At 36.9% G+C, this 24,258-nt stretch overlaps 2 protein-coding genes across 6 annotated transcripts in view; one reads left to right on the forward strand and one right to left on the reverse strand.

The window, feature by feature from the left end:
- Window positions 1-24,258, forward strand: part of RALGPS2 (Ral GEF with PH domain and SH3 binding motif 2) — an 86,889-nt gene that overhangs the window by 43,774 nt on the left and 18,857 nt on the right. The gene's annotated exons all lie outside the window — the stretch shown is intronic.
- Window positions 4,664-23,080, reverse strand: ANGPTL1 (angiopoietin like 1). Of its 2 annotated transcripts, none has more exons than XM_081949371.1 (5): window positions 22,773-23,080; window positions 14,205-15,038; window positions 12,786-12,979; window positions 6,663-6,933; window positions 4,664-5,056 (listed from the first exon to the last, which is right to left on the reverse strand). In XM_081949371.1, the coding sequence occupies exons 2-5, from the start codon at window positions 15,025-15,027 to the stop codon at window positions 4,869-4,871; spliced, it is 1,476 nt and encodes a 491-aa protein (XP_081805497.1). In that variant the 5' UTR covers window positions 15,028-15,038; window positions 22,773-23,080; the 3' UTR covers window positions 4,664-4,868. The 2 variants fall into 2 exon arrangements, with proteins under 2 accessions (XP_081805497.1, XP_081805498.1); XM_081949372.1 differs by lacking the exon at window positions 22,773-23,080 and adding an exon at window positions 21,690-21,750.

Below are 24,258 nucleotides of genomic sequence, written 5' to 3' on the forward strand. Positions count from 1 at the left end.
CTAAAGCAAATTCAATGGGAATTTCTAGAAAAAAATAGAATTTGTTGGCCATGAACTAGAAAAGATAGAGGACAGAAGGAAGGAAAGCGATCATAGAGTATTAGTGAGTGAGAGTATTTATTTATATAGCTGCTCTAAAAGTAAAAATCTCCCACTGTTACTTTTATGACCTGAGAACTTGGAGAGGGTCTCTTCTGAGCTTCTTGTTCTGCCCACATTCAGCTGTGGACTATGCTGTCTTATCTGAATGTTTCCTAAGTAGCATACCATTACACAATCAGAATGACTTTGCAGGCTCCATATTCACATTACTGAATTCCCAGGCCAGAAGGCAAAAGCATGTTTTCAGGCCCTTTTGGAAGACCAGCCGATTGAGGCCAGCCTGACCTCAAGGAAAATGATGTTCCAAAGGGTAGGTGCCAGGGCTGAAAAGTGTTTCCTCTTGGGTCCTGCCAGGCAAGATAATTTTCCTTCATGGATGGGACCCAGATTAAGGAGAGGAATAGAGTGGAGAGGAATGGGATAGACTCTTTATTGTCACTTTAAATGTACACTAATTAGAATACATTAACATGAAATTTCATTGCGTTCAGCTCTCCAAAGATAACCATTAGGCATATACTCACCTACACACCCATATATATGACACAGAGAAACATCACCGTCTAGTGTGAATGTATACATAGACATGGCGAAAAAAAGAATCCTGCGAATTCACAAGGCAGATGGCAAAAGGAACAAAGCTGTTACTGAATCTGGTAGTTCTGCTATAAATACTTGGAAATCTCCTTCCAGAGGGGAGCAACAGAAACAGACCATAAAGTGGGTATGTGGGGTCTCTAACCCCACCATACTATAAAAACAGTCATAAAATTGAGTCCGGTCACATTGTGTCTTAATTTACAACCGCAACAACTTATGATTAAAATTCTGGTACCAGTTGTGGTTGTAAAAGAATTACCGTATTTTTCAGAGTATAAGATGCACCTTTTTAGCTCAAAAAAAGAGGCTGAAAATGTGGGTGCGTCTTATACACGAATGCAGCATTTTTTGCCTCCTGAAACACCGCCCCCTTCACCAAAATGGCCATTCATAGCTTGTAGGAGGCTTTTAGAGAGCTCCTAGGGGCTGGGGAGGGCAGAAATGAGCAAACAACATTCTGTTTTTTGTTCAATTTTGCCCCAGCCCCCAGGAGCACTCGATAAGCTTCCTAATGACCTTTTTTTTTTTTTGATGAAAAACGGGCCGTTTTTTTCTCGTTTTTGCCCCCCCTCCCGGAACACTCTACAAGCCTCCTAAGGGCTATTCATGCCCTTTTGGGGGGGAAGGCCCATTTTCGCGAAAAATGGGCTGTTTTTGAGAGGTTTGCAGAGTGCAAAAACTTTTTTTAAAATTTGCCTCTTCAAAACCTTGCTGTGTCTTATACTCTGGTGCATATTATACTCCGAAAAATATGGTACCTATACACTAAAATAAATATAAAACACATCTAATGTAATACATTTTACCATTACAAATGGTATTTAATATTTAAGAGGGTTGAGTCCATTTTTGTTTTACAAAAACTGTATTTGGCTATGTGATTTTCTGAATTAAATAGCTTTTAAATGATTGGAAATACTATTTTGGAGGTATTCCCCCATCGCGTGGAACATAGTACTGGAATATTTTGAATATTTTTATACCAATAGATGATATATTCTTTACAACTATCATAAAAACAGTTGGTAGTCCCGTCACATGGTGTCTCAATTTACAACCACTTGATTATACCTTAATTCTAACTATAACATATTTTAACACATTATTCAGTCATTAAATACTACTGAAATCAATTTCATAGAACATGTCTAGTACACTGAACTTTATTAAAAACATAAATTAAATAGTTTGTAACTCCTGAAACAGTTCATTCTTTAATGAGTACACAACTTTGTTTATTAAATCTTAATTCCAATTTGTAACATAGGATTAATAACATTGGTCTAATGTACAGTGTTGTAGCAATGCTACCAATTTTGGATTTGACTTTCAAAATAATGTAGAGTTTCTTATCTGGAGGAAGTAGGATTCCCATGTCTTAAGAAAACTGTGCTGTAAAATACAGGTAGTCCACAATTAATGATGACCATTTGTTTAGCGATTATTCAAAGTTATGATAGCACTTAACAACTGATGGTTACAACTAGTCCTTGAATGTCTGGCCATCCCAGCATCCTCCTGATCATGGGATCATGATTTAGGGGATCCAGTTGGCTCTTAACAAGGTTAAGTTGCAGCACCCTGAGGTCACATGATATTTATATATGACCTTCCCTGCCTGCTTCCCATAAGCAATATCAAGCAACAAAGAGAACTTGGCAGAGAAGGTCACAACTTGCTTGGGTATGCCTCACCAGCCTCTCTGTACTTGCACCTCACCAGCGACCTGCACACTCTGACACACCCTCCCTGGGACTCTCAGCCCTCATACGGTGTGTCCCTGCCACTTGTGCACCCTTCTCCCAAGCAGCAGAAGCCACCCCAAGCCCTTCCCCATCCTGGTTGTGGCTCCCTTACCATTCATGCAACCTCTTCCAGCAGCAGCCATCCCAAGCCCCGCCACATGTTCACTATGCCTCCCTTACTCCTATGCACTATGCACACACCTCCTTCCATCCAGCAGCAGCCACTTACCTGCCTGTCTGCTTGCAGGCTGCCTGGAACTTGCAACCTCTAGTCAGTTTTCTGTTGCTGACACACAGACAAAAACAAGGTACTGTAGAAGCAGGAATATTTACTGCAGTTTAGGCAGATAGTAGAAGACAGGAATGAAATTCAAATGCCCAGTAAATAATGCTTGTCTGAAGGGAGCCAAATACAGTCAAAGAAATATCAGCATAGTCCAGAGATGTTCCAAAAGATCCAGGATGCCAAATTGGGCAATCAGCCAGTCCAAAGGCCAAGAAGCAGAAACATGATTCAAAAGCTGGATAGTCAAATGGTGGTTTCCAACAAGAATCTGCAAGCTCAGCAACTAATCAAATCTGTCTGCAACCGGCTGACTGCAATTACTCATGCTTTGCCCTTTGTTTCATTAGAAGCCTCATAGAGGATTGTTGCTTTGCTCACTGTATGAGCCTAGATCTGGGACTTGGGAACAGGAGATACCTGTGACTGAACAGCCATAATTGAATCTTGGCTTAAGGTTCCTGAGTCTGACAGTTCTGAAGCACAGGCCAGCTGGAGCAATATTATCAGATTCATGGTTGGAGTCATACTCTGAATTGTGGCTAATAGCACTTCTCACTGACTTTGGTTGTTGTAAGCCAGCAGGAAGTTACAAGGAGCTGGTCACTTAAGGACCTATGATCCTCACTTAATGATGGCAGTGGAAACTGCCATCATATGACATTATATTTCATTATCACATCACCTAGTGATGGAAATTCCTGAACCAATTGCCATTGTAACTCGAGGTCTATCTAGTAATAATTGCCATAATGAAATGATAGTACTTTATTTGATGCAAAATACACTTGCAAAACTAGAGTTTCACTCCAATTCTTTTGTCTCGTTGCCTATAAGGATCTCTAAAGCAGGGTTTTTTTCCTAACATTCAGGTCTCTGAAATAAAAACTGAAATAGTTTTAATCTTATGAGAATGAATTGATTTGGCTATTTAACACATAACAAAAATGTTTCATACTTGAGCTTTAAAATGTAGTCATTTTACATCTATTAATTTCTCTTCCTGATCTTGCAAAACTGGTAAGTTTTTCAAGATCTGGTAAACTGGTAATAGCTGCATTTAATATTCATATCTTATATGAATACAGAATTATTTTAAGTGCAGCATTCAATTTTGCTCTGTAATTGAAATGTATATAATTACAGTAACATATATAACCGTGATGGCGAACCTAGGGCACGCGTGCCACAAGTGGCACGCAGAGCCATTTGTCACCTTTTTAAAAGCTATTTTTCGCCTTCCCCAGGCTCCAGAGGCTTTATAGGAGACTGGGGAGGGCGAAAAGAGCCTCCCCTGCCCCCCTGGAGGCTTCAGGGACCATCCCTGAAGCCTTCGGAACACTTAAAACCACCCTCCGAGCAAACCAGAAGTGACTTCCGGGTTGCTCGGAGGGTCGTTTTAAGCGTTCCGAAGGCTTCAGGGACCGTCCGAGGCTTCCCTGATGCCTTCCAAGCGCTTAAAACCACCCTCCGAGCAACCCGGAAGTCACTTCCGGTTTGCTCGGAGGGTGGTTTTAAGCGCTCCGAAGGCTTCAGGAACCGTCCGAGGCTTCCCTGATGCCTTCGGAGCGCTTAAAACGACCCTCCGAGCAACCCGGAAGTCACTTCCGGTTTGGTCGGAGGGTGGTTTTAAGCGCTCCGAAGGCTTCAGGGACCGTCCGAGGCTTCCCTGATGCCTTCGGAGCGCTTAAAACGACCGTCCGAGCAACCCGGAAGTCACTTCTGGTTTGCTCGGAGGGTGGTTTTAAGCGCTCCAAAGGCTTCAGGGAAGCCTCTGGACAGTCCCTGAAGCCTCCGGAGGGCCTCCAGGGGGTCGGGGGAGGCTCTTTTCGCCCTCCCCAGGCTCCTATAAAGCCCCTGGAGCCTGGGGAGGGCAAAAAAACATTTAAAAATGGGGGGGTCGCGCGTTTTGCGTGCATGCACACTGGGGTGGTCGCGCGTTGCATTATGGGTGCGGCACGCCTGCACTCGACCCCCCTGCGCTCCCCCCACTTGTGGCACGCGAGCCAAAAAAGGTTTGCCATCACTGATATATAATATAGTGAAGATTGAAAAATATACTTGGTAGAGTTCTCCAAAGAAAAATGACATCTGCACCAAACTCAAGGATTATTTTTTAAAAAATTTTTTTGGTAGTCTTAATCAATAGGTCTAATCATCATCTGAACTGCTTTCAGTGAATATGAACCTCCTCTGTATTCGGCCCAGAAAATCCCATCTTGATGTTTGCTTCTGTAGTGTCCTCCTCTATACCATACTCCATTGAGATTAGAATGAGCACAAGCATTGTACCACCAACCTCCTTTATGAAAGTGGGCACAATTTCCTGCAGAGAGAAGCAAAACATTAAGATACATTTCACATCATATCACAAAACCTATTCTTTGAAATTTACTTAGTACAAAAGTCAGCTTGTTAACAAATTTATCTCTAGTGTTTGGCCATGGACACTATTGTTACCATTTTAGAGAAGGATGGTGTTACTGAATCATCCAACTGTACTTATAAAATCCTTCTTATAATGAATACCCATTGGTTCAGATGAAGTAATTTCTATCTTAATGAGGAAAACAATTACAACAAACCTTCAAGTAATTTCCTCTTCAAATATTTGTCTCCATCATTCTCATAGTATTTAGCATAGAGGAAAGGAGAATGAGCCATTAAAATGAAAAGAAGTAGCAAGAGAAAAAAATCAGTTGTGTCAATTAAGTAAAATAGTTTAGTGAGGTATCACAAACAAGAAATGGAATAGAACTTAACAGCTAGTGAATGTGCTGGAATAGAATTCTCCAATGCATTGTAGGTACTAGGGGATAATAATTCCTATGTTCCATTTATTGTCATTTTCAAATAGGGAGGAATTTATTATATCTGGTAATTATATTTTGAGAAAAGAAAGGAATGCTCCTAACAAATACATGTATATTTGTTCTACCGGCCTCTATAAGTTATTTTGCCTACTTATAGAGGACAAGTATTAGATAAAGATAGAAAATAATAGAATTATTTTTTCATAATTTTTTAAAAGTAAAGCAAGTTTTATGATCAACTAAATGATCCATAAAATATATTCAGCATTTAGGTAAAATTAAAGCCATATAATATATTCTTTGGCTATTAACAGTTCCAAAGTTACTTTTGATAATTGAATTAAACTCAATATTACAAGGCACATTTCTGTATAAGCATCTGCAGTTCTTTATAAGTTCAAAGAATTAGACCAAATCTTCGGGAAAATCAGATGGTCACCACAAAGCTTATTTTCTGTATAGGTTTATATATTGTGTTGAGTGTGATATATTTTCACAAAGTCAATCAGTTTACTACAGCTAGATTCAATAAAATAAGCAATGGCAGAATTGTTGCTTACGCATACATATAAAACAGAAAAATAGTAAATAAAATAAGATCTAAAAAATCAAGGATAGATGTAATAAAAATAAATAAAAATGTTATAAGAAGTTCCAAACTTAATGTGCATTGTACAATTAGTAGCACAAAACATGGAACTGGGAGACTTGGAATATATTTTTGAATCTCTTTCTGAAAGAAATAACATTAAGTAGAAGTAGAAATATTTAGTAGAATTTTTTTTGAGATCCAATACTCTGGTTTCTTTACAGATCATATGAATCTTTTGCCTTTTTCACATAGTCGGAACAGATACTTTCCCATGAGAAAAAAGCTTTTCCACTCAGTATTTACCTTCTTCAGTGTAAATCCTAACTCTAAGCATATGGTTTTGTCATTACCAAAAGTAAGATGCAAGTTACTTGTACATGTCTATGAATCATTCTAATTGAAGATATTTTTATGTTAAACAGAGTACTATTTTGCAAAGTCTTCTATTTTCCCAGTGTTTCATCAAATTATTTCCTCAGTTTAGCAAAAATAAGAAGCATGTAGATCTAAATAGTACTAATTCTTACCTGTGTGCATATCTCTGTCTCTGTCCAGTGTTGTAAATTGTTTTCCATTGTGCCATATCATGGAATCACCAGCATTCCCTTGATATGTGCCTAAACGTAGTCGATAATATTCACTCTCTGGCTCCAATCGAAAACTGCTGTATTCTGCATAGACTTTCTTATTACTCCAATCTTCTAATTCAATCAGAAGTCTGTAATTATCCTGATTGGAGAGCAAGTAAATATTTTCCAGTCCTAGCCAGTATTCCCCAGCAACATTTCCAAACCCTTTCTGTAAACAAAGCAGAAAGTTGATTAAATTGCCTTCCATTTGTCACATAGAAGGTTTTAATATATAATCCATATATGATGATTATATCATTGATGCTCTAAAAGTATTGGATAAATCCAATAATTAATTCACCTTTAACCATAAATACTGATTTGTGGAAAGTTCACAGATAGACACATTGATTATCATCTTCTCTCCATCTCTTTTTTTTTAAATTGAAAAGTTTTAATAGAATTTACAGGTATTTCCCCTTCCCCTACCCTCCCTCCAACCCTCCCTCCCCGCAGCTTCCCAAGAGCAAAATACAGGGTATAAACATTTAACAATCATACACTAACATAAGCTAACCAACTATAACATCTTACCTCCCTCTTGTACTTTAACCCCCCCTTATATTAATCTAAGTTTGGATAAACTATGACATTCCTTATTCATACATAAACAAATTGAAATACCCTAGTCCAATGTTTATTTTGAATATAGTCAATCCATCTTCTCCATTCCAACTTGTATTTCTCCTCTGAATAGTCTTTCCAATATGCTGAAATTTTAGCCATCTCTACTAAATTAACTACTTTTAACATCCAATCTTGAATAATAAACAATTCTTCCTTCTTCCAGCAGACTTTTGCCATTATCAAATTCAGAATCAAATTAGTCTCTCTAATTGTACAATCTGTAATTATACCTAGCAAAAACAACTGGAGTGGTCTTTATCCTCTTTTTAAGAATATTTTAAGTAATCCACCATATTTTTATCCAAAATGCTTTAGCTTCTTTGCAAATCCACCATACTTAATAATACATAGCATCAACACAGTCACATTTCCAACATTTAAATTATAAATTGGGATACACACAAGCTAACTTTTTAAGATCTAAAAACCATCTATAAAACATCTTATAAAAACTCTCTATCAAGTTTTAATCTTGCGTAAGTTTTCCATTTCTTACCCAAATCTTTTCCCATATTTTAAAATCTTGGTATCATTTAAAGAAAAAAATAAAAACTCAAACAAGACTTTCATTTTACTACTATTATCCTTCCCAACAAAAACTATTGTAAGTTCTCCCATTTATCCATCTCTATATTTTGTGCCATAATAGTCATAATTATACTTATGTAATCTCCCATTTAAAATTGTAATATAGAGTCCTAAGTGGATAACCTTTTTTACTATCTCACATCCTGTTATTTTTCTGATTCTTCTTTTGGATTTATCCTGGAGATGGTGGGAATCCAGCCTTTAGTACATTACTATAAAAATCTTTTGCTTTCCAAACTGAGTTGAGACAATATCTTTCTTCTAGGTAATTCACCACCAATCCGGCTGGGACCTCCCATTTATACTGTATCTGGCGATTTTTAAGTTCATCAACTAGGAATGCATAATCTTTTCTGGATCTCAATATTTTAAAAGGAATTTCCTTCAGTACTGCCACCTCCTGTCCTGCCACCTGTAGTTTGCTTCCGTAAACCGCTTGTAATATTCCATTCCTTGTTTTCCTGGTGACAAAGTAGATTACAATATCTCTTGGTAGTTGTCTCTGTCTGGCGATCCATGAATTAACACGATAATTTTTTTCAATCTGCCAATCATATTCTGCTTTTGGTTCACCAGTTAACTGAGGGAAAGCTTCTGCAAAGAATTCTTTCAAATTCTCATGGTTAACTTCTTTCAATCCTCTTATTCTCAAAGCAAATTCCATCGCTCTGTATTGTATCATTGTAATCTCTGCCTCTGATTTTTCAATCTTGATTTGAATCTCATCAACTTTATTCTCCAAATTCACATTAGACTGAGTAATTTCTTCCACCCTATCGTCCAATGATGTTACAAAAGCAAACATACCCTTAAGGGCATCCACTGTGTCGTCTCTAATTTGTTGATTGCGGGTTTGAATTATGTCCTTAATTCCAGACATTTCATCAAACACATCTTTAAGGGCAAATGTAATTTTTTCTTGCAGAAGCAAGGTTTGTGCCTTTAAGGCATCTTGGAGAGCTTCAAATGTCACTGTTTGCGTATCCGCTGAAGATAATAAAGACTGCAATTTAGGTGGCTGGGCCCGGTGACTTCCAGCACTAGAGGCATTTATTTTAATTTGGTTTGAAGGCATTTCTGAATATTCAGATCACACTTTCCAACAGCCAAATTATTGAATTCAAAAAGTCCACTTAGTCCCCAAACTTGTTAAAACTTATAGCTCATTAGTAAACCAAAACTGTTTTCTTTAATCTTGAGCTCTTGAGTCTTTTAACGACATTAACAATTAACAAATACTTTCCTTTTAAGTTTCGCTTTGATCACACCCTTTGACTTGCAGACGCCATCTTTATTACCCTTTGTACTCCTCAATCTTCACAGAAGGAAGTGATATGCATCAGAGTTAAAGTTTTATACTTGCAATTATAATCGCTCCTGCCTTTGCTCTGCCTGCTTCTTATTCCATTGTAGATTAAAACATTGATTGCAGGGGTGGTCGTGGCATTTTGTTTCTGCTGCAGCAGAAGCATCTCGCGATGCGGAGCCTTGTCGGGCTGCCGGGGGGCTCTCACCCTTCGAGCCTCAGAATTGCTCCTGGGGGTCTATGGGGAGCTCTACCCCTTGCCCGATGCTCTCCTCCCCCTCTTTTCCCGAGGGGAGAGTTTTCAAGCTGCTTAACAGCTGATTTACGCTGTTCTAGCAGCTTAGACACAATCACGAAGCTGGCGTTCCCAAAGGAACGTCCTTCAACACCTACGGTGCCACCGGAAGCCATTCTCTCCATCTCTTTGATAGAGAGGGCATGAAGATAGAGAGGGCATGAAGCATGATGCAAGTATGAGACTTAAGTGAGGTTTCTAGAATTTTGTTTGCCACTGGATTCTAACAATGAAGCAGTTTGCTCCCAATTTACTAACAGGTACCTCAAGCTAATTAAGTGTTATCGACCCACTCAGTAACCACTGATAGTGAGAAACTATAGCCTGTCCTATATACTGGTTGAGGGAGAATTCTTAGTATTGTTAATATTGTTAGAATTAGTACTAGTAAAAATATTTGTATTATATCAGTCGTGAAAAACTGATTTGATTATAATCATTTTTAATAAAAAATATATTAAAATCCAGTAAATGGATGGGAAATTATATTAAATAGTATATATGATTTTTGTAATTAAGCATTGGGAAGTTATGCATGAAGATAATTCACTGTGTTTGATTTATGAATGGGAAATAGTGATAAATTATTAATTAATGAAGATAAATTTGAATATGAAAGATGATCCAGCCAGTATTTTTACTTTCTTTTTCTTGCAAACCAATCCATTTCTTGGAAGCATTTCTTAGCACACTATGTTCCAAATAAATTGATTATCTTTTGTAGTATCTTCACAATTTACCCTTTGTTCTCCCATGGCTAACGTGTATATGCTATCAACATTTTGTACATTACCTTTTGATAGCAAACTACAAAGTCCTTCTTAGAAGAATATTTTTTTCATTCTAGGGAGAAGAGGCAACGCCTCATTAAGATGCTTGCAACGTTTTCACAATGTCATTTAAACAATTAGATGTAGACCAGGGGTGTCAAACTTGATTTCATTGAGGGCTGGATTAGCATTGTGGTTGTCCTCTAGGGGCCAGGGGGGGTGGAGTGTGGCTGGGGTGGGTATGGCCTGGGGAGTAGCCAGTTTGATGTCACTCATGTTGGTGGTGCTTGTGGGGGCCGGGGAGGGAATCCAGAGATGTCTGGTGAGTGGGGTGGGAGGCTCATTCCGTGGGATGAGGTGAGGCGAGATGGGGCAGGCAGCTACAACTGGTGTGACTTCAGCTGCTTTCGGTGCTGCTCAATTTCCAACCCCACCTCCCCCAGGCTGGTCTGGTGAGGGGGATTGCCTTCCACCTTCTCCACTGTGGCATGAATGGGGATTTACCATTCCCCAAACCCTGCCTCTGTCTTCCAACTTCTCACGAAAAAAAAGATCTCGTGAAGTTGGAAGGTCTGAACTGAATTTTTTTACTGTAGTCCCACAGACTACTTTTTTAAAAATATATTTTTATTATTTTTACATTTAAAACAATGCAGTACCGCGAAGTCGAAGTGATCATACATTCACATTATATACAACTAGTCTCAACCACTTAGTACATTGTCTATCCTTCTGTCCAATCACAATATATACAGTTTGTTCCAGTCTTGTCACCTTGTCTTATACCAATCATAAAATCTGTTCCAGACTTCAAAATATTCTGATTCCCCTTTATTTTTAAGTTCAAGAGTGGTCTTATCTACTTCTGCACAGGCCAACACTTTTCTGATTATATCTAGCTCTAATGGTGTATTTTCTTTTTTCCAATACTGCGCATAAGTTATGTGCGCTGCAGTTAGTACATGTATAATTAGATAAAGTGTATCTTTCTTAAACCCCTCCGGTATTATGCCTAGGAGAAAAATTTCTGGTTTAAACAAAATTTGGTCTCCCACCATTTGTTCTAACCACGATTTAATCATTTTCCAATATTTTTTTGCCTCATTGCCCGTCCACCACATATGATAGAAAGTGCCTGGTGTTTTTTTACACTTCCAACAGTTTGGGGCCAGATTTTTGAACATTTTGGAAAGCCGTGCTGGGGGGAGATGCCATTTGTAGAACATCTTATAAAGATGTTAGTTTCTGATTAAGTATCCAAAGTTTTTCCCACTTAGCCAATTCCACATTATAACCTAAATTTTTCGCCCAGGCGACCATAGTTTCTTTGACATGTTCTTCCTCTAGCTTATGTTCCAACAAAAATCTATAGAACACTTTGATCAACCTGTTTTCTGTCTGTATCAAACATTTATCTAATATTGTGTAATCTTTGGCAATACCTTCCTTCTTCCTATCCTGTGCAAACCTTGATTGTATCTGTAAATAGGACCACCATTCTACTTGTACCCCTTGTGATGCCAATTCTAATCTAGTTTTAATCTCCCCCTGTCTGTTCAATAACTCTTTATATGTAACAATATTTTCCATATTAATTAAATTTGGGTGTATGTATGCTTCCATCGTAGATAGCAAAATGGGTGTTTCGGTATAGTGGTCGTGTTTAATTTTGTTCCATATTAATAACAGGGACTGTCTGATGTAGTGTCTATTGAAATATTTATGTGCAGAGGCCCACAGACTACTTTTGTTGTCCTGCACCTGGTAGCGGAGAACTGGGCCTGTGCGCACAAAGGGGTGGCATGGGCCTGGCTGAAGTGATGTGGGCCAGCCCCTTACAGTTGCAAGGATGGCCGTGCTAGATCCTATGTGGGCAAATCTTTAAATAATTCGACATAGATTTTATTTTTCTTACATATATGCTAGCTGACAGGTTCCAGGTGCTTTGCAGATATATTGGAATCTCACAAATTGTGGTCATTAACAGGAAAGTTGTAATCCAGCAAATTGAGAGAGTAACAAAATGAGAAAAGTTTATACAGGTAGTCCTTGACTTAAACAGTTCATTTAGTGACCATTTAAAGTTACAACAACACTGAAAAAAGTGACAACTTTTGAAGCATTCCCATGATCATGTGATCAAAATTCAGATGCTTGGCAACTGGTTCATATTTATGACCTTTGCTGAGTCCCAAGGTCATGTGATCACCTTTTGCAACCTTCTAACAAGAAAGTCAATGGGGAAGCCATTACTAATCAACTGCAGTGATTCATTTAACTATGGTAAGAAAGGTCCTAAAATGGGGCAAAACTCATTTAACAAATGTCTCACTTAACAACAGAAATGTTGTGCTCAATTGTGGTTGTAAATCAAGGACTACCTATAGTAACAGTGCATTGTAAATTGCCTTCTGGATATTTTTTTTAATGATTACCTTATAATTGTCCCAGTTTGTGAAGAAGTTCACAGAACCATCTGTTCTTTTTTGAATAACTGTCCAGCCCCCAGGATCAAGGCTGTTCTCACACCATAACTGCACTGGTCCATGACTGTTTTCAGTCTTGATCATATAAATCCCACTGCTGGAATAGCCGGTTTGTTTGGCTTGATGACAGTCTTTGAATGGGCCTTTTGAAAATAATTTAGCATTTTAAAAATATCCATTGTTTTTCACTAGTATACTGATATGTATAAAAGAGACATTAAATACCATTATGTTTTCTTTAGTAACTGACATTGTTTCTTTTTTTCATACTCTTCCTTGACAACTTATATAATTAGCATTTTCAAACTTCTTAATTACTAATATTGACATGATTGCTATTACTATATATATATTCATTCAGAAGAATTTAGAAGTGAAATAACTAATTATGTTAATTAAATATAATCTTAAATGTGTTTTAAAATTTAACTATCAATTTATATGCAGTATTTCAAGCTTAGTAAATTAATGTAATTATATCTGTACTCTACGACTCATTCTACTGCATTGATTATTTTAAATGATAAGAAAATATATCCAAGATTAAATCATTATTTATTACCTTGGCTAGCTCAAAATAACTTCTTTATGTTAGGATTTTGAATCTGTTTCAAACAGATAAGAGGGATTCTGAACATTTTAAATTTCAGATACAGTATATACTTCTGTATTTATCTATTTCTCAAAACCCATTCTAAGTTTTGTTCTTTAACTTATGAAGTAAAATCTATTTTGACTTTCTAGAAGGCTAAGAGTTTGATTTGTACAAGTCTAATAGCTTTAACCAATACATCTTTTAGCTTTATAATTATTGTCCTTACAGGTATTAGATATATGTTTTATGTTGTAATTGTTTTCACAAGTTTCTATATTATTACTTTATGTCAGCCTGATACCAAAATGAAGACTTAATTGTTATAAAAACTTGTAGCCACAAGAGGGCACTCCCTGCACACATAACTATATCAAACACAGCCCTTCTATTTTTGTGGAAATGCTTAAATACTAGACTGGGATAGGGCTGTTTAATAAAAATCCAGAGAACCATTAGATGACAATAAAATGATATATATAAACTTGCTACAATCTAATTGTCAGATCTTTACAGCTTTATTAATAATATTACCTAAGAGCAGCAACAAAGTAACTGCTTGAAATTGCTAGACAAGGTTAAGGAAATAAAGGAGATGAGAGCTTTCCTTAGTCTCCCTTAACATTATTAAAACGTTAGATTCATTGCTCAGAATGCTACTTATATAGTTTTAATGCAGATGGTGCTTTTAAAAGTTTTGATATATTAGCTAAAAATCACAAAGGTTTAAAACATTTATCTGTTAGAAATGTTCAAATTAAAAAGAAAAGGCTTACCTTCATTTATTAAAGTTAATGGTGGAATCTTGAAAGGACTTTTTGTAGGAGAAGTAGCTGGATCAGGGGGAGGCCTTACATCTCTCTCTCTAGGATAACCTGGATCTCTCTGAATTTCATTACTTCCAAGCAGCGTAGGGTTATAATGTGGATTATTAGGAATGTGATGAGGCACCACTGGAACTAATGGCGGTGAACCATGTGCATCCTGCCGTGAGAATATTCGCAGACATTGTTCTTCCAAAAGTGTGATGATGACTGATTGATTATTTACAAGATCAGTTAGCGCTGCATATTTTATTTCAAGCTCTCTATACCTTGATGCCATCTTCAACATTTCAGTTGTAACATTGAGGATTTTGTTTTCCAGCTGGGAAAGTTCCAGTGAATTGTCTCGTTTGCGAATTATCTCATGCAAGAGCTGCATATACAGCTGAGTAACACGTGAATTCATGTTACGACTCTCTTTTCTCAACAATTTTACTTCATTTACTATATTTCCATCCACATCCACTACTAATTGCAAGAGATCAATCTCTCGCTTTTGCTTGAATAATACTTCTTTCAAATTCTCAATATCCATCCTAGTAATTTCATCTTTTTTGTTTCCTGGACTTGGGCCTTTAGTGTTGACACAAATTGGTCCAGTTATTTTTTGTTCGGGAACAATAAATGTGTAGCCACACTTTTTCCCTTCCTCACCTTCTTCTGTAGAACGTGGATTTCGTTTAGGAAAGGATTTTTTAAGTGTACTCTCTACTGTATAATATCCATTTGATAATAGCATTATTAAGAAACTCCAAATCCATGGGACTGTCCTCATTTTCAAGTGAACTAAATGGAGAAAAATATATTTTATTTATCAAATTTGGAAACTGCCCATCTGTCTTGCAGAGGGACTCTGAGTGGTATAGAAATAAAATACTAAAAACAAAAACTGTGTGTAAAAATTAAATAAGCAAGGATAATTAAAATTCAGCATTAAAAATTAATTAAATGGCAAAGAGAAGACATTCAGAGTATTAATTAGCCCCACAGCTGCCTGGTCCTTTGTGAGCCCCATGCAAGACAGCAGAATCAGGTCTTTAGATATTTTTGAAAGGCCTGGACAGTGGGAGTCTGTCTCTCCTCTCAGAGGAGAATGTTCCAAAGGGCGGGAGCAATAGCAAAAAGAAAATGCTGAATCCAGGATCTTGCCAGTCAGAGTCATAATTCTTTAACTGACAAGGTCCAGGACATGCCTTCCCTACCTGTCCAGATAGAATGGGCTGATATAATGGGGCAATTTTAGGTTCTTGCCAAGACTGCATCAGTATAAAAATAATCCATATCAAAAATGATAGAAAGATTAAGGGTTTGTCAGTCCGTCAGGCTTTTATTCTCTCCTATTCATTATATATTCTGTTATAATTATTAACAGGAGTACGGAAAGCAGAAACATTTTATATCTTAGTATTAGAAATCAAAGTCACAACAGTTGGATAGGTTGAGTACCATAGTAACAACTCTGTTGATTTATCATCTTACATTTTGCAATACTCATCTTGAATGACAAAATGTAACCTTGTAAACAATAAGTTTAGTTTCCATATTAAAGACCCAGCATGAATATTTTCAGGTTATAAATAAGCTCCTTCCTCCATTCATTCTCCTACTTGTCTCTCATTAGCATGAGGTGATCCTATATTATAGTATGAAAACTCTTGAGTGACATGAGCAAACACAATAGGTAAGTCAGTGGAAAAACATTTCGCTTATTCCTGCCTAATTTGGTACAGGAACTTTACTACTGCTGTGCATAATAGGTTATTACCAAATAAATGGTTATTGTACTACAGGCTGCATATTTGAAGAGCTTAGGAATATGGAGATGGACAGGTATTTGTATAGTAAGTTTTTTAAAATTATTTTCATCTAGATAGCTATTTGAATTCAAAGAATTGATCTTTTATAGTTTACATTATGTATTTAAAGGGCAGTGCATTTAAAAAAATGAATGCCAAAATATCTTGTAAAAATTGTGTTATATTTATATCATTGTTAAAATTATTAACCTCAGATATTGCAATTAGATTAGATTCTGTCATGTAGTGTATAAATTGCTGAAGTTCCTTAATTTATTTTTATCTGGCAATGATTGTGTATTTTTTTAACTGTAAAAATAGTTTCAAACAGTATTAAACATTATTTTGCCTACTTCAGATGAACATTTTAAATGGTAACATTTCACTGCAAATAGACTATGTTCTTGAAAGTTTTTTTTTCTATATACAAAAAGTAATGCCAAACGAAAATCGCTTGTTTGCATTTGAACCCAAGATATAATTTAGCTCCCTTCTAAGATATACTGGATATTTGCTTTCCAGTGAAAGTGCTGTTCTTTGAAATAGCCTTCAAACAACATTAAGTGAAATGTTCCATCTCTATCAGCGTAAGTACAATTCTTCCTAGTATTCAGTTGTATTTTAACTGTTTACTCGGTGTAAGAGTATACTCATCACCCTACTCCTAGCATTATCCTATACTGATGCATAAAACTAGTATTTTAGCAAGGAAAAAAACAATTTTGCCATAATTAAATCCTTTCTCTTATGCCATTTCATCCTTCCTTTTTGCTATAGATAGTGTTAGTCTTTTTTCCGCGCCAGAGATCTTACCTATTACTCTTATATGAAAAAAGACAAGAGAGTTGCATATTAGCATTTATTGTTGCCCTTGTTATTTTAGTCCAAGACAGAATCAGGCCTTATACAGCAGCTGCATTATGCATATTTACCCAATATATGCATACCTTTAGGCGTCCCAAGCTTTAACAGTATTGGAGAAGGAAAGAGAACATGCACAATCATAGTATATTTTCTTGTACTGATATTATCAGTAATGCTAACCACAGCAAAGAAAATGTGTAAAAGGCAGGTATCTATATTCAGTTCACTGGAGTTGTACTGCAACTAAATCACATAGATCAGGGGTGTCAAACACTTTCATTGAGGGCCAGATCAGCATTGTCCTTTGGGGGGAGGGGCATGGGTGGGGTGGGCATGGGCAATTGGGGGTGGCCTGGGGCATGGCCAGCTTGACGTTGCTCATGTGGGTGGTGCCTGGGGGGCCGGGTGGGGTTGGAGAGGGAATCCAGGGGTCTCCAGTGGGTGGGGTGCAGGGCAGCTACAGCTGGTGTGCTTCAGCTACTTTTGGCGCAACTCGGTTTCCCACCCCAAGCTGGTCTGGTCTAATGGAGGGGGCTTGCCTTTAGTGGTGGGGCTTGGGAAATGGTCAATCCCTATTTGCAGTGCAGCGGAGAAAGCTGAAGGCAATCTCCCCCCACCAGACCAGCCTCGTGGGGCTGGGATGGGAAACCGAGCGGTCTCTCTTTCACCCAAAGGCAGAGGATGGTTCAGATTGTTCTCTCATCCACCTCATGGCAGCACCAGCCATGCTCTCCATGGTGGCCTGCACTGCTTCGTCCTCCACCACCCCCGCCTTTCTTCATTTGTTGCCACTTCTCATTGTTCACCGCTGAAACAGCAAGGGGCTGAGCAATGCACATGGGATCCTGGACAGGGCTCCTGGAGCTGCCACAAGATGAGGTATTGATGTTCATGGCCTGGCTGCAGGGCACTCAGGTAAGCAGATGCAAGGCATGGGGGACAGTTGAGCACCCTCTGCCTTGCTTTATCCTCCATCCCCCACCAGCTCGCTTTGTGGTCGCCGCACCAGTTCATTGCTCAGCCTCCTGCTGTGTTATGGCAGCAAACAAGGAGAAGAAGTGGCGAAGAACAAAGCGAGGCGGTGTGGTGGTGGAGGATGAAGCTAGGTAGGGGGTGGAGAGCTGCCCACCCACCCACCCCACACCGGCTTACCTAAGGGCCCTTCAGGCCACCCATGCCAAACCATCAACCCCCCTCACTCAGGGTAGCTACATCCCTTCACTAACCTGCTTTACAGCTCCGTTCAAAAGTAGTCTATTGGACTACAGTAAAAAAAATATTTCAGATCTTCCAACTTCTTATGGAAAAAAAAATATTGCGAAGTTGGAAGGTCTAAACTATATTTTTCCATAGTCCCACAGAACAGTTTTGTTGCCCTGCACATGGCAGTGGAGAACTGGGCCTGTGTGGTCTCCTCCTCCTGTGTGCCTGCACACCAGGATGGCATGGGGCCAGGCCAAAGTGACACGGGCCAGCCCCTTACAGTTTCTAGGATGGCCACGCAGAACGGATCCGACCTCATTGCAGACTAGATCCGGCCCGAAGGCCTTGAGTTTGACATCCTTGTCCTAGGAGGTCCAGAGCCCACTGGCACATTAAGTTGCCATGGCTTAGGAGGTGTAAGCTAGCTAAGCCCACCAGCACACAGACCTTTTCCCAACCCCAATATACTTGGATCTACTTACCTTACAGTCAACTTACTCTATTCTGCATATGGGCCCCATTCTTGTTATGGTTCAGAAAACACATTATTCAAATTGTATGGAGAAGGGTCTTCCAAACCATTGTGAGATGGTATTTGTTAGCATTTTCTCCTCCACTTTGGAAATACTGAGCATAAGGGCCTTTCAGAATGCTGATTTTGCTAGTGTTTTTGAGCTCCAGATTTTTACAGATGGAAGGGGAAATCCTTCAGCATGTTGTGAGAATACTCTTCAAATCTTCTACCCATATTTGTAACTTTCTCTGTTAGCTTCCCCATTGACTTTCTGGGAAAACCAGCAGAGGTTTGCAAATGGCAATCATATAATCACAGGGTAATTGGCAATCAGTCATAAATATGAACAGATTGCCAAGTACCCAAAATGCACCACACTAGGGGGAGGACAGTGTGTTGTTTTATGCCTATATCGTGGCTGTGGTCATTAAACTACCAGTCATAAGTCAAGACTATCTGTTTTGCAGTTAGCAATTCTGCAATTACTTTTGCAGGGGGTGACCTTGGAATGTAACTCACCTACCCTGGAGCATTAAGTTCATTTAAATTTGATAATTCTCTGTGACTGTCCTTGGCTGCTGCTTTCTCCTTCCGTTATTGTGAACCATGATAATAGCCCACTAATGTCAATGATTGTACTCTTGTCTTTAGTATCCATTAAGACTCTGCTCACCTAAGCTTTGTGTATTTCTTTTTCTAGCAGACTTTGGCTGAATGATTTGTGCCATAGTTTCATTACATATGAATTACGGTATTGTAATGCACTTCATGTGAAAATAGAAATTTTATTCATATCAAATAATAGTACAGCTTCCTGGAACCAGATACGAGATTATACAACTGAAACAACTGTACTGACTAATTCAAATCCTATGGCTATTGTTTGTTGGCTTTTATTTTTTAAAAAGCTATTTGTTTCAGAAATAATTGTTTCAGGTTCATGTGAAACCTCATTTCATGTGACCCTAATTTTTTTAAAAAATTCTTGTTGCCAATAAAATGATTTTTGAACTTTCTTCCCAGAAATATCTGCTTTATCTCCTCCTTATTGTAATTATTAATTCTGGTTAGAACAGCCTGATTTAAACATCTGGGCTGCATTGTTGGGAGAGAGGGATAAATGGCTAAATAGGAAACATATATTATTACAGCTGAATATTATTTGTGAGTGACAGTTTAGTTTTGCATGGAACAATGTACTAAAAGCAATAAAATTACATTTTTCTGCAAATGCAGAGGAAATGTTCATATTGAATAGTCTGCTTTTCAAAATTTTGAATTCATATGCATAATATGCAAACGTTGTTCTGTACATTAAAAAGGTCAGCTATTAAAAGCAGTAAGTTAATCTGTATAGTCTGTTTTAGCCTTCAGATTTTGTATGATTAAAATAATTCGATATGGAAAGGAGTGATACACATTTCTAACTTTGCAAGAGAACTTTAACATAATGTTCCACATTATTGGCAATCTATTTGTTTCTATATCTTACTGGAGTCTATTGTGTCTTCCTTATTTTTTAAAGTGGTGGCAAGGTGAAATCTTTGAAATGAATGTAGTTACTCTATACATGTGACTGAAGATTAGTAATCAGCAATCAATAAACAAAAAACAAAAAAATCATTTAAGAATGGTTTTTTTTTAATTTCCAAGCTTAGTTTGAGTATTTTTATCTATGAGAAATTAAAAATCGAATCTACCTCTGAGCATGAAACATTTTAAATTCATTTCCAGCTTCCAGTCAAGTTATACAAAATAATGTATGCTTATAGTTTTGTTTTTAGATAACAAATATTTTGAAGATTGAATTAATTTCTGAGATTCAGCTACCATAGATGCCACAGATTTAAGCTGTGCTCTCATTCGTACCCAGAATAATGTATGTTTGTGTGATCTTTTGATTCCTTTTAATTAGCATAAATCAGCATTGGCTTCAACCAGTGGTGAAATTCAATTTTTTTTATACTACCAGTTCTGTAGGCGTCACTTGGTGGGCGTAGCAGGGAATGGGCGTACTGCAAAATCTCCATTCCCACCCCACTCTGGGACTAGCCAGAGGTGGTGTTTGTTCTGTTTAAATTGATCCTAAGAAAAATAGGTTGGCAAGGTAATGAAAAAATATGAAAGACATATTAACATATTCTAACTTCAGCACAAAAAGCTATGCATTATTTGATTTTCTTTGGGAAAACAAGAACCTTAGGTGTGGATAAGATGTTAAACAAAAGGATGAACAACACTCAATTTGATTTCATATGTACATTTCTCATTATTTTATATAAAAATGATGCATCTCTTGATTGTCTTGAAAACAATCACATAGAATACAGAACTGAATAAGTAACATTTGTACTGTAACTATAGAATTTCTATGAATTGATAGTAGTATTCAGTGATATTAATGTCACACACTTTCTGAAAATCAGTCAGAAAAGGAAATAGTGTTACAATAAAGCTAAAGATAGCTTACTACTACAAATACTTTCTCTTGATTACTATAATTTTAACTGAATACCATTCTTGCAGCATTAAGAATTTGTTGTGGCGTTCAGTTATCTTTTACAGGTACACTTTATTTGCAGGTTTTTAAGCGGATTCAGGCAAAATAGCATTTATTGGATCAATATTCTAGAGTACTTTGATCCTAACTCCATAGACATCTTGATTTGCAGAATCATACTTTTGAGAAAATCCAGGGAAAATCCAGAATACTTAAATTATAATTTTTGCCATTGAGTTCTACAATCTACTGAAATACATGGAATTATTTTCTACTTAATGGCAGCTATTCAGCAGTAAGATCACACATGCAAACATAAGTCTTCTATTTTCCATTTTGAAGTGCACAATTCTTACATTGTCTTATCAGATTAATAGAAACAGTTTTTGAAGCATAATGAGTAGGTAAATATCTATTACAACTAAATACAAATAGTTTGAAAAGGGCAGTATTAACTATTTAAGCAGTAAAAACTGATAAAATTAAAGCTCTGCTTAAAGCTCTGAAATTATTTTGATACATTCTTTGCTAAAATGAAATACTATTGCCTTGGTTCTTACCTATACTGGTAACTACAATACATGAATATCAGTGATTCTACACCAGCTGCTTCAAATGATCTCCTCTGGATATTTTGCCACCTTCTAATTGGGTTGTTTTCTATCTTGGCTGGGTCTGACAAAAGATGCAGTTTAAAAAATCCAGAGCGCACCAGGTTGCAGAATAATGCCATAGATTCCAACAACTTAGATTCCACAGCTAGGTATTGTAGTAAGATCCTGAACTTTGTTGCTTTTTGCTTAACAAACAATTTTAATTAGAACTTGGGAATAACTGTTCAGTGCATATATTAGTCTAATATCACATGGTACTTTCTAAAAGAGCAAAAATGCTTTTAGAACTAAACACGAATAAGCAATATATCTCAGTGGAACATAGAATGTAATGCTTTTGTGCTGAAGAAAACTCCAATATTTGTATTGCTCTTTAATAGATACAACAGAAATTATTGTATTCAATAATCATGGGCTCTAACTTTGAGCCAAGATAATTAATACATTATATTGGGTTAACTTTCTTTTGGAAGTTAATTTAGCAATTTTTGAGTTCCTATAGCAGCAAAGAGATAACTGAAACTTACATTTATCTAAAGCTATTATGCACAGTGGATACATGTTTATTCCAAGTATAAATAGAATGATTTTGATCAAAAATTTGGGGCTCAATATTAGTACATGAATAGAATAAAATTAAATAAAGATTTAAATTACAGATTTTCCTGCTAATAATCGATATGCCTGAAGTAGTCTGAGAGTTACTTACTTGCTAGTTTTTTTTAATTAAGAAAAAACTTAAAACATTAAACTAATACAAAAACATTAAAAATAGTTTTACCATGGAAGCTTATAACAATGGAATTTTTTTCCTAATTATGTTTGGGGAGTGAATGTGTAAGAGAAGATCCTAAACCCACACCTTCCCTCAGCATGCAACTATTAGTATTTTGATGACTTTCTATAATGGAGTATCGTAAAAATCAATGCAGTACAATAAATTCTAAACTATGTGTATATAGTGATAGCAAACTCATCCTTATCCAGTATGGGGGGAAATGCATGCATATTGACAGCAAAGATACTAACCTTCTGATGAGTCTTTTCTGAAAGAGTAAAACGTCAGAGACTTTTTCTGTATATTTCCTCCTCCTGGTGCCAATACAGTTGTCTAGAACAGTTCTGTGTTATTTTGTTTTCTTATATTTACATCCAAATACATAACCCTCACTTTTAGCTTAACAAGAGACCTATCTATCTATCTAAATAATTTCCTTCTGCAACAGAAAAGATGGTCTTCTAGCTGCTGCCCCTTTTCCTTTCATTTGCATTCTGAACTGAACTGCACTAACCAGCAACAGCTGAACTCGCTTCCATATACAGCAGAGCACACTACACTTGGGTGTGTTTCTTAAACAAATGCATGCCTAGTAGAAACTGCCAGCCCATGTATGAGGTAATTGGAGAAAGGGAGGAGGGAAGAAAGAGAGAGGGAAACCAAAGGACTTCCTATGCAAGCCCTTTGGAGTAGAATTGAAATTGGGAGAGCAAAAAGAGTTGAAATCACAGTATGAACAAGGAGATACTGTTTGCTAGTTGAATGGAAAGCAAACAGCAGATGGGGAAACTATAGAGTTTAGGCGCTGTACTGTAATTGCAAAGCATTGTTACTTGGTTGCTCAAAGTTGCCTTTAACTGTTACCATAGTGAGTTTACTTTAGAAGAGAAATTCTTTCAGACTGATATATCCAATTTTCTGTTTCCACGAAGGAAAGGAACAGGAGATTTGTGGATATATGTGTGTTCAATTATTATTCTGAAGAATGTAAACCAGAATGTCCTATTGGATTCTTTTTTAAGTTTATTTAATGAGAAGCAGTTGTTATAGCAATCATGTTTAAAAAAACATTGACAAAATAAGACATTAAAGCTATTAACTCTTAAGTTACATAATAAATGAGAAGAGGAGAAAAGACTTTGTGATTGGTTCAAGAAAAAAATAATCAAATCATTTTTTATGTAGGTGAATAATGTATTAATGGATTTCTAACTGTTTCTTAAATATTTATTTAGTCAGAAACCCAGATGCTTTTAATAGTAGAATGAGAAATTGGCCATTTTATTTTATTATTCCCATCCCAGTTCAATAACACCAGTTATCAACAATCAGCCAAACACAAATACTAGCCAGTAGTTTCCTGATTATATATTCTGTTGTCATTCAGTGGCCATCTAGAAGCCAATAGATTATTTAAGATTTAGTTAGCTCAAACCAGGCTGAAATTAAAAAAAAGGTTTATTGAATAAATACTAAGAGAGTTACAGAGAAAGAACAGCACCAACGCATTTATCTTAGACTGACCAGAATCTCCAGGAATGACAGTAAACAGACCCACTAAAGTTGCCCATTTCATGCCACTTTTTATTCTTAGGACTTTAGATCAACTTGATGCTTGGTGACTGGGGCTTTTGTCTTATTTTTATACTTTTCTTAAGGGACAGAGAGAATAAATAATAACTAATTATTTCTTACTCACAACTTCAAACAATTTAATGTTCTGCCAGTTAGCTTTTT

Source organism: Natrix helvetica (genome assembly GCF_964273705.1).
Source record: "Natrix helvetica genome assembly, chromosome: 3".
NCBI lineage: Eukaryota > Metazoa > Chordata > Lepidosauria > Squamata > Natricidae > Natrix > Natrix helvetica.

Excerpts from the sequence above, each read along its gene's own strand:
- ANGPTL1 (XM_081949371.1), bottom strand. The coding sequence starts at position 15,027 with ATGAGGACAGTCCCATGGATTTGGAGTTTCTTAATAATGCTATTATCA. Across the intron at positions 6,934-12,785 it reads CAAACTGGGACAATTATAAG|AAAGGGTTTGGAAATGTTGC; the intron begins GTAATCATTAAA and ends CTTTGTTTACAG. Across the intron at positions 5,057-6,662 it reads AGACAGAGATATGCACACAG|GAAATTGTGCCCACTTTCAT; the intron begins GTAAGAATTAGT and ends TTCTCTCTGCAG.